This window comes from Gorilla gorilla, chromosome 20, assembly GCF_029281585.2.
Source record: "Gorilla gorilla gorilla isolate KB3781 chromosome 20, NHGRI_mGorGor1-v2.1_pri, whole genome shotgun sequence".
Classification (NCBI taxonomy): domain Eukaryota; kingdom Metazoa; phylum Chordata; class Mammalia; order Primates; family Hominidae; genus Gorilla; species Gorilla gorilla.
Genome location: NC_073244.2, coordinates 6604715 through 6614464, shown reverse-complemented (window position 1 = coordinate 6614464; position 9750 = coordinate 6604715). Strand labels below are relative to the sequence as shown.

The window sequence follows — 9750 nt, the reverse complement described above, 5'->3', positions numbered from 1 at the left end:
TCCAGCAGAATGAGAGGTGGGAAGGGGGAGGAGAATCTCACAGATTCGAGTTCAAAGCCGGCATTCGCTGTGTGACCTCTGGGCAGCCACCCAACCTCTCTGAACCTGGGCCTCCCCCCAACACCCCGCTGTCGGGTGCAGATAACACCAGCCCCTGCTTCCCGGGCTTTGAGGGAATCTCTGAACATCTGACATCTGCACAGGCAGTGCACCTGCGGTGGATGCCCCTAAGGCCGGGGAAGGTGCCACTCACGCGTCCCCACAGCCCCCTCCCCCACCGATGAACAGAAACCAGGAGCAGAGGCGAGATCGGCTTCTTTATTACAGCCAGGGCCCCTCGGGCCGGAGCGGGGGCGGGGCGGGGCCGTGGGAGGTGGGTGCAGAGCGCCGGAGGTGTGGAGGGCGGGGCTGGGCTCCGTGGTAGGTCACAGGCCCCCTAGGCTGGCCCCGGTCCCAGGTTGTTGAGAACACCATCGATCCAGTCTCGGAAGAGCGCCACTCGGGTGAAGAAGTCGGGGCCTCGGCCACAGGGCCCCAGGGAGAAGGAGGCCACGCCGTGGGCCAGGCCCTCGCAGACGAGGGGGGTGCCCCCGTCCCCCTGGGCAGGCGGCAGCTGTGTCAGGGCGTCCCCGGGCCTGGCTCCCGCGCCACCCCAGAACTGCAGAGGCCTCTTGCTGCCCCTGGAACCTACAAGTCCTGATCCAGCCCCAGGGCCTTTGCATGGCTCTTCTCTTTCTCTGCCCTGGTTAACTGCTAGTGGACTTTGGGATCAGTTGCTTTCTGGAGCTTCCTGGCACCTCCAGGCTGGGCCAGGTGCCCCTCCCCTGGCAATCACACGCCTGAGTCCCTCAGTGACCGGCTCTACCATGCCTGCCGGGTCCCCAACCCCCAGCACAGACGTGGCTCACAGCCGGCGTTTGATAGCTACTGTTTCTCAGCCAGGCACGGTGGCTCACGCCTGTTATCCTAACACTTTGGGAGGCCAAGGTGGGCTGATCATGAGGTCAGGAGTTCGAGACCAGCCTGACCCACATGGAGAAACCCTGTCTCTACTAAAAATACAAAATTAGCCGGGCGTGGTGGCACATGCCTGTAATCCCAGCTACTTAGGAGGCTGAGGCAGGAGAATCGCTTGAACCCAGGAGGCGGAGGTTGCAGTGAGCCGCCGAGATCACGCCACTGCACTCCAGCCTGGGTGACAGAGCGAGACTCTGTCACAAAAAAAAAAAAAAAAAAAAAAAGATACTGTTTCTCCTGCCGTGAAAATGCTCAATCATGGGGCCCCCCTGCTGTGCCGCCCTCAGCCTGCACTTGCTTTCTCCTGCCACGGAGAGCTCATTACCTCTCAGGACCCCTCCTCCTGCCACGGGGAGCACTCACATTGCAGATGCCACCGCGGCGGGTGAGCACACCGGTGCACACGTTGTTGGGGCGACACTGGTCCTCGGGGGTCACAGTCACATTGACGAACCTGGGAAAACGGGAGAGACGCCCCCCACTGCGCTGGCTCCCCCAGCCGGCCACCTGGCATCCGGTGCCGGCTTCCACCGTGGCGTTCTGCAGAGGCAGCGGCAGTATCGTCACGCTGCTGGTGAGGTTGGCCTCGCGGTCCAGCTGGGGAAGGAAACGGAGTCACGAGAGGGTGGCCCTGGGGACTGGAGCCTCATGGGGACCCCTGGGAGCAGAAGCATCAGCGACATGAACTGTAGTCTGTAAGTGGTTTGCGTTTAATTCCCGGCAGGGGCCAGGTGCGGTGGCTCACGCCTGTATTCCCAGCACGTTGCGAGGCCAAGGTGGGTGGATCACTTGAGGCCAGGAGTTCGAGACCAGACTGGCCAACAAGGTGAAACCCCCGTCTTTACTTTTTTTAAATTTTTAATGATATTTTTGAGATAATTTTATCATTTTCTCAAAGAAAAAAACCAAAAATGAAAAACATTCACATGATTCTGTCATAACAAAAGCATTTGAAAACGACGTCAGTCTCCACCAACAGGAGGCTCCATACGCGAACCGTGGTACATCTGTATGTGTTGCTGTATTGTTTTTGGAAGTTTTTTTTGAGATAGGGTCTGGCTCTGTTGCCCAGGCTGGAGTGCAGGGGCGCGATCTCCGCTCACTGCAAGCTCCGCCTCCCGGGTTCAAGCGATTCTCCTGCCTCAGCCTCCTGAGTAGTTGGGACTACAGGCACCCGCCGCCACGCCCGGCTAATTTTTGTATTTTTAGTAGAGGCGGGGTTTCACCGTGTTGGCCAGGCTAGTCTCGATCTCCTGACCTCGTGATCCGCCCACCTCGGCCTCCCAAAATGCTGGGATTACAGGCATGAGCCACCTCGCCCGGCAAGATATACAAACACACACACACACACCCACACACACACACACGCATATATATATATTTTTGTAGAGACTGAGTTTGGCCATGTTGCCCAGGCTGGTCTCGAACTCCTGGCCTCAAGCCGTCCTTCTGCCTCGGCCTCCTGAAGCACAGGGGCCACAGGTGCGCGCCACCACTCCAGGCTAATTTTTGTATTTATTTGTAGAGACCATGTTTGGACGTGTTTCCCTGGCTAACGGCAGCCTCCCGAGGTGCTGGGACCACAGGCGGCACCATCCTCTCACCTGAAGCAGCATCAGGTCGTTCAGGTTCTGCTGGGGGTCGTAGCCGTTCTCGCTCATGCTGCTGATGGAAAACGTCTGGCGGGACTGCCTCTCCCGCCGCCTCAGGTCATAGGCGCCCAGCACCACGGTGCTAACCCCAGGGTTCCTGAGAGCAGCGGAGGAAAGGGCAGAGGGAGGACAACCAGGCTGGGGCCTGGGCACAGAGCAAGCTGGCTTGCAAATTAGCGGGGATCCCAGCCTGCAGACTGCAATCCTTCACCCTGAAAACTCCCCCACTTTTACAGAAGCACAGCCAAGACCTTCCAGGGCCCCCTTCCCATCTTGAGCCCCTTCCCTTCTCTGCGCCTCCTCCTCCATCTGAGCCCCTTCTCTTCTCTGCGACCCCTCCTCCATCTGAGTCCCTTCCCTTCTCTGCACCTCCTCCATCTGAGCCCCTTCCCTTCTCTGCGCCTCCTCTATCTGACCCCCTTCCCTTCTCTGAGCCTCCTCCATCTGACCCCCTCCCCTTCTCTGCACCTCCTCCATCTGAGCCCCTTCCCTTGTCTGGACCCCCTCCTCCATCTGAGTCCCTTCCCTTCTCTGCGCCTCCTCCATCTGAGCCCCTTCCCTTGTCTGGGCCTCCCCCATCTGACCCCCTTCCCTTCTCTGCACCTCCCCCATCTGACCCCCTTCCCTTCTCTGCACCCCCTCCATCTGAGCCCCTTCCCTTCTCTGTGCCTCCTCCATCTGAGCCCCTTCCCTTATCTGGGCCTCCCCCATCTGACCCCCTTCCCTTCTCTGCACCTCCCCCATCTGACCCCCTTCCCTTCTCTGCACCTCCTCCATCTGAGCCCCTTCCCTTATCTGGGCCTCCCCCATCTGACCCCCCTCCTTTCTCTGCACCTCCCCCATCTGACCCCCCTCCTTTCTCTGAGCCTCCCCCATCTGACCCCCTTCCCTTCTCTGCACCTCCTCCATCTGAGCCTCTTCCTTTCTCTGGGCCTCCTCCATCTGAGCCCCCCAGTATCCTTGGGTCTCTCCTCAACTCAGTCCCCATTTCCCTCTCCAAGCCTCCTCCTTTCCCTGAGCCCCTCCTTTTGCAATCCCCTCCCCTCCTCACCTACCAAGCACCCCCACTGAATCCCTAAGCCCCCCCAAGCCCCTTCTCTGAGCCCCAATGCCCCCTAGGCCCCCTCCCCAGGACCCCTCACTGGCTTCGGAAGCAGCTGGCCGCGGTCATCACGAAGCGGGCATGGATCAGGGCACCCCCGCAGAAGTGCCTGCCTTGATTCTGAATGGAGGCCAGGAACGGGAACTGGCGGGGCCTCGCCTTCCGGCCGCCAACGATGTCCACGAGGGGGCCGGAGCCTGGGTGGGGGGAGACAGCTCTGAGATCCCCGAGAATCCACACAGTGGCTGGGAGGGCGTGTGAAGCTCCAGCCTCAGCTCTATCCACCCAGTGGGGCTGCGGGGGGACCCACCCTCCCCCATCGTCCCACTCCCTAAGAGGACAGGTGGCCCCTGAGTCCCGTACACTGTCCGCCCTCACGCCTTTCCCGGGATTGTCCAGGCCGGGCTGGCTGTGTGACCCAGGCCAAGCCGCTTGCCTTCTCTGTGCTTTGAGTCTGAGTTCTGCCCTGGCAGCCGGGCCCTAGCACAGATGGGGGACCACCAGCACAGAGAGGCACTCACCGGCCCTCGAGGACGCCAGCAGACCAGCCAGCAGGGCCAGGACTGTCAGCTGGGTCATGGTGGGGCGGGTCTGTGGGTAAGGCGACGGCCGCCCTTATACACAGGCCTTGGCAGTTGGTGGCGTCCCCGCCCAGGCCCAGGGACAGCCCCACTCAGTGGGAACATGGGAAGTTGCCCAAGGCCTCCACCGCCAACTGCTCCCTGGGCCAGCCTGGGCTCCCCCTACATTCCGCACTGATCCTCAGTTTCCCCCTCTAGAAGATGGCCGCAGCTCCAGGGGCAGGTGAGGGTGTCAGGAACAAGTGGATCCCGGGGCCCAGCACATGGCGGGCATGCAGCCGGCACCCAGCAACATTGCCAGCTCAGAGTCCCAGTCTCCCCATCCCAAGCCACTGGGGCTCCAGCACTGCCCGCTGGGCCTGGCACCAGGGGGGCTCAGGGCAGTGGAGCTGGCAGTCCTGCGTTGAGTCCTGCGCGTCTGTATGGGTGATTATTATTACTATTATTATTATTATTATTATTATTTTGAGACAGAGTTTCGCTCTTGTTGCCCAGGCTGGAGTGCAATGGTGTGATCTCGACTCACTGCAACCTCCGCCTCCCAGGCTCAAGTGATTCTCCTGTCTCAGCCTCCTGAGTAGCTAGGATTACAGGTGCCCGCCACCACGCCTGGCTAATTTTTGGCATTTTTAGTAGAGATGGGGTTTCACTATATTGGCCAGGCTGGTCTCAAACTCCCGACCTCAGGTGATCCACCCGCCTCGGCCTCTCAAAATGCTGGGATTACAGGTGTGAACCACTGTGCCCGATTGGGTGATTTTTTAAAACTTTTTCAACAGCTTTATTGAGATATAATTGACAAGCTGGGTGCAGTGGCTCACACCTGTAATCCTAGCACTTTGGGAGGCCGAGGCAGGCAGATCACCTGAGGTTGGGCGTTCAAGACCAGCCTGACCAACATGGAGAAACCCCACCTCTACTAAAAATACAAAATTAACTGGGCGTGGTGGCACATGCTTGTAATCCCAGCTACTCAGGAGGCTGAGGCAGGAGAATCACTTGAACCTGGGAGGCGGAGGTTGCAGCGAGCCGAGATCGCACCATTGCACTCCAGCCTGGGTGACAAGAGCAAAACTCCATCTCAAAAAAAAAAAAAAAAAAAAGAAATTAGCTGGGCGTGGTGGCGGGCGCCTATAGTCCCAGCTACTTGGGAAGCTCAGACAGGATAATCGCTTGAACCTGGGAGGCGGAGGTTGCAGTGAGCCAAGATTGCGCCACTGCACTCCAGCCTGGGTGACACAGAGAGACTCCATCTCAAAAAAAAAAAAAAAAAACAAATTAAAAACTATATAAAAATAAATAGACGAAATGTCCAGAACAAGCAAATCTGCAGAGGCAGGAAGTGGATCTGTGGTTGCCAGGGGCCGGGGGAGGGCAGGGGGTGATGGCTGATGGATGGAGATGGGGCTTCCTTCTTTGGGGTGATGGAATGTTCTGGGACGGGACAGCAGTGATGGTTGCACAAGTCGGTGAATGCACTGAAAACCACTTCACTGTACCATTCAAAATGGCTAATTTTAAGTTAAGTAAATTTCATCTCCTTTTTTTGTTTTTTTCAGAGTCGAGGTCTCGCTGTCGCCCAGGCTGGAGGGCAGTGGCACCATCTTGGCTCACTGCAGCCTCAATCTCCTGGGTTCAACTGATCCTCCTGCCTCAGCCTCCCGAGTAGCTGGGACCACAGGCACCCGCCACCATGCCCGGCTAATTTTTGTATATTTTGTAGAGATGGGATCTCACTATGTTGCCCAGGGTGGAGTGCAGTGGCACGATCTCAGCTCGCTGCAGCCTCCGATTCCCGGGTTCCAGCAATCCTCCCGCCTCAGCCTCCCGAGTAGCTGGGACCACAGGCACATGCCACCATGCCCGGCTAATTTTTGAATTTTTTTGTAGAGGTGGAGTCTCACTATGTTGCTCAGGCTGGTTTGAAACTCCTAACCTCAAGCAATCCACCTGCCTCGGCCTCCCAAAGTGCTGGGAGCACAGGTGTGAGCTACTGCGTCCAAACTCACCTCCATTGTTTACAAAGGGGCTCATTTCCAAGGTGAAACTGAGGTCTGGAGCTTACCATGTCCCCCACACCCTTGGGGACACCAGTTTGTGTCTGGGCCTGTGGGGGCCCTCTGAGGGCAGTTTGCCCCTCCAAGGGGCGGATACAGGGAGAGTCCAGGGAGGCGGGGCCAGTGTGCCTTAAGGTCCGCTGCCCATCGGGAATGTAGGGTCCCAGGGCTCAAATCTGGTCTCCAGGCCGGGCGCGGTGGCTCACACCTGTAATCCCGGCACTTTGGGAGGCCGAGGCGGGCAGATCATGAGGTCAGGAGATCGAGACCTTCCTGGCTAACACGGTGAAACCCCATCTCTACTAAAGATACAAAAAATTAGCCGGGCTTGGTGGTGGGCGCCTGTAGTCCCAGCTACTCAGGAGGCTGAGGCAGGAGAATGGCGTGAACCCAGGAGGCAGAGCTTGCAGTGAGCCGAGATCATGCCACTGCACTCCAGCCTGGGAGACAGTGAGACTCTGTCACAAAAAAATAATAATAATTCCGGTCTCCACGGAGTTTCACAGCCCAGCCACCTCACAGGGTCCATGGCACAGCCCCCAGATCCCTGCCTCCGTCCAAGCCAGCTCTCCCTCTCTGCCCACCCCGGATCCTACCTGTCCATCTTCCCTGCGGAGGCCCCAGCCTCCATCCACCCTGTCCTGGCCAAACGTGGGCCTCAGCTCTCCCGTGGGCCAGGCCCCATTTCCCCTCGGCCGGGAGCCGGAAGCTCTGTCCCTCCCAGTCGCATGACCTCAGGGTGAGCTCGCTGTCTGCACGTCAGTGTGCCCTGAGACAGGGACAGACTCTGCCTTCTACACAGAACAGTGCTGAGCATGGAGTGGGGTTCATATTCTGAAAAGTTTTTGAGGCCGGGCATGGTGGCTCATGCCTGTAATCCCAGCGCCTTGGGAGGCCGAGGTGGGAGGATCACTTGAGCCCAGGAGTTTGAGACCAGCCTTGGCAACATGGTGAGACCCTCTCTCTATCAAAAAAAAAAAAAAAAAAAAAAAGCTGGGCGCGGTGGCTCACGCCTGTAATCCCAGCACTTTGGGAGGCCAAGACGGGCGGATCACGAGGTCAGGAGATCAAGACCATCCTGGCTAACACGGTGAAACACCGTCTCTATTAAAAATACAAAAGAATTACCCGGGCATAGTCCTGGGCGCTTGTGGTCCCAGCTACTCGGGAGGCTGAGGCAGGAGAATGGCGTGAACCCAGGAGGCAGAGCTTGCAGTGAGCCGAGATCACGCCACTGCACTCCAGCCTGGACGACAGAGTGAGACTCCGTCTCCCAAAAAAAAAAAAAAAAAGGCTGGGCTCCGTGGCTCCCCTGTCATCCCAGTACTTTGGGAGGCTGAGGCAGCAGATCAGCTGAGGTCAGGAGATCAACACCAGCCTGACCAACATGGGGAGATCCTGTCTCTACTAAAAATACAAAAATTAGCCCGTCGTGGTGGCGGGCGCCTATAATCCCAACTACTCCGGAGGCTGAGGAGGGAGAATCACTTGAACCCAGGAGGTGGGAGGTTGCAGTGAGCTGAAATCGCACGACTGCACTCCAGCCTGGGCGACAGAGCAAGAGTCCATCTCAAAATAATAGTAATAATCATCATCATCATTTTTAAATAAAGGTTTTGAGCAGCGTCTGGTATGCTCAACCCCTCCGGCCTGCTCGGAACTCTCCCATCACTCAAGCCCAGGCCCCACACTCAAGCCCAGGCCCCTCAGCCAAGCAACGTGCCCTCCATAGCCAGGCCTGCCCCATCTCCACCACTGGTGATCCTAGGGGGAGAAGACTCTGAGACTCCCCCAGATTTTCTGTTGGACCCCCAAGCTGCCAGGAGGGTCCCCCTGCACACTCTCCCACTCCTGACCTCAGAAGGCTCCTGAAAATCAATTGCATTTTCCTCCTCCTCCCCCAGAGAGCTGTTTGTGGTCACCTTGCAACACCCAGATTCCCAACGGCCACTCTGGCCCCGCCTCTCACAGGCCAGGAAAACAGCCGCAGCCACAGCAGGCAACGTCCCCCTTCTCCAGGGCTGTTGGGGAGGAACAGGATCTCATCGAATGGGACCCACCTGTGACCAACTGCTCACAGGGCCTCCCCGAGCCCCCCTGCAGGAACCGGGGGGGCCAAAGACCCCTCCCCAGGCAGCCCGTGCAGTCCTGTCCCAGGAAGCGGGGCTGCCTCCGAGTCCATCCAAAGGTAGCAACACCATTGAGTTCCCATCGTATTCCCATCGCCATTTAACTGTTTCCGCATTTATGGCGGGCGACCCTCTTCCCGGGGGCAGCAGTGCCTGTTATGAGCAAACTAAGGTATCTAGCAGGGCTCCAACTCTCTGGAGTCACTGTTTGTTTGTTTTTTGGTTTTTTTTTGAGATGGAGTCTCCTTCTGTCGCCCAGGCTGGAGGGCAATGGTGCCATCTCGGCTCACTGCAACCTCCGCCTCCCAGGTTCAAGCAATTCTCCTGCCTCAGCCTCCCATGTAGCTGGGATTACAGGCGCCTGCCGCCATGTCCGGCTAATTTTTATATTTTTAGTAGAGATGGGGTTTCACTATGTTGGCCAGGCTGGTCTGGAACTCCTGGCCTCAAAGGATCCTCCCGCCTCTGCCTCCCAAAGTGCTGGGATTATAGGCCTGAGCCACTGCACCCAGCCTGGAAGTCACTCTTTTTTTGTTTGCTTTTTTTGAGACAGAGTCTCGCTCTTGTTGCCCAGGCTGGAGTGCAGTGGCAGGATCTCGGCTCACTGCAACCTCTGCTTCCCAGGTTCAAGCGATTCTCCTGCCTCAGCCTCCCGAGTAGCTGGGATTACAGGCATGAGCCACCACACCCTAAAAATTTTTGTATTTTTAGTAGAGACGGGGTTTCACCATGTTGGCCAGGCTGGTCTCGAACTCCTGACCTCGTGATCCGCCCGCCTCGGCCTCCCAAAGTGCTGGGATTACAGGCCTGAGCCACCGCGCACGGCCCAAAAACCGATTTTTGTAAATCCTGCCGTTTGGGGCCCGGAGACCTCGGATTGCGACCCAGGGTGCCCAAGCCTCAGTTTCCCCATCCCTACAACGAGAGTCAACCAGCCCCTACCCCGCAGGGCTGCGCATATGGAGGAGGAAATGCCCGCAGACAGCAGGCACTGCCCGAGTGCGCGTCCCGAGGGCCCTGCCCGCTTCCCCGCATCCCGCAGCCCCCAGCTCCGCGCCCCGCAATCCCGCCGTGCGCACCGAGCGGCTGCGGCCAGGCGGAGGGTGAACCCCGGGGCGGCGGAGGGGGCGAGGGTGAGTGCGGGGGGAAGGGAGGGAGGCACCAGGAGACCCCCCCCAATCCCCCTCCCCCAGCTCTTTTGTCTCCGATGCT

General features: G+C 58.4%; 1 protein-coding gene across 1 annotated transcript; it reads right to left on the bottom strand.

Moving 5' to 3' along the window:
- Nucleotides 1-297: 297 nt before the first annotated feature.
- AZU1 (azurocidin 1) lies at nucleotides 298-4903 on the bottom strand. Its single transcript, XM_055371000.2, has 5 exons — nucleotides 4293-4903; nucleotides 3812-3968; nucleotides 2622-2766; nucleotides 1381-1614; nucleotides 298-598 (listed from the first exon to the last, which is right to left on the bottom strand). Exons 1-5 carry the CDS (start codon nucleotides 4348-4350, stop codon nucleotides 437-439), a joined length of 756 nt encoding a protein of 251 aa, XP_055226975.1. The 5' UTR covers nucleotides 4351-4903; the 3' UTR covers nucleotides 298-436.
- Nucleotides 4904-9750: the final 4847 nt, after the last annotated feature.

Bases quoted from the DNA above. Each gene is read 5' to 3' on its own strand.
- AZU1 (XM_055371000.2), bottom strand. From the start codon at position 4,350: ATGACCCAGCTGACAGTCCTGGCCCTGCTGGCTGGTCTGCTGGCGTCC. The intron at 2,767-3,811 runs GTGAGGGGTCCT...CGCTGCTCTCAG, and splicing joins GCCAGCTGCTTCCGAAGCCA to GAACCCTGGGGTTAGCACCG. The intron at 599-1,380 runs GTGAGTGCTCCC...CCGCCTGCCCAG, and splicing joins GCCGCGGTGGCATCTGCAAT to GGGGACGGGGGCACCCCCCT.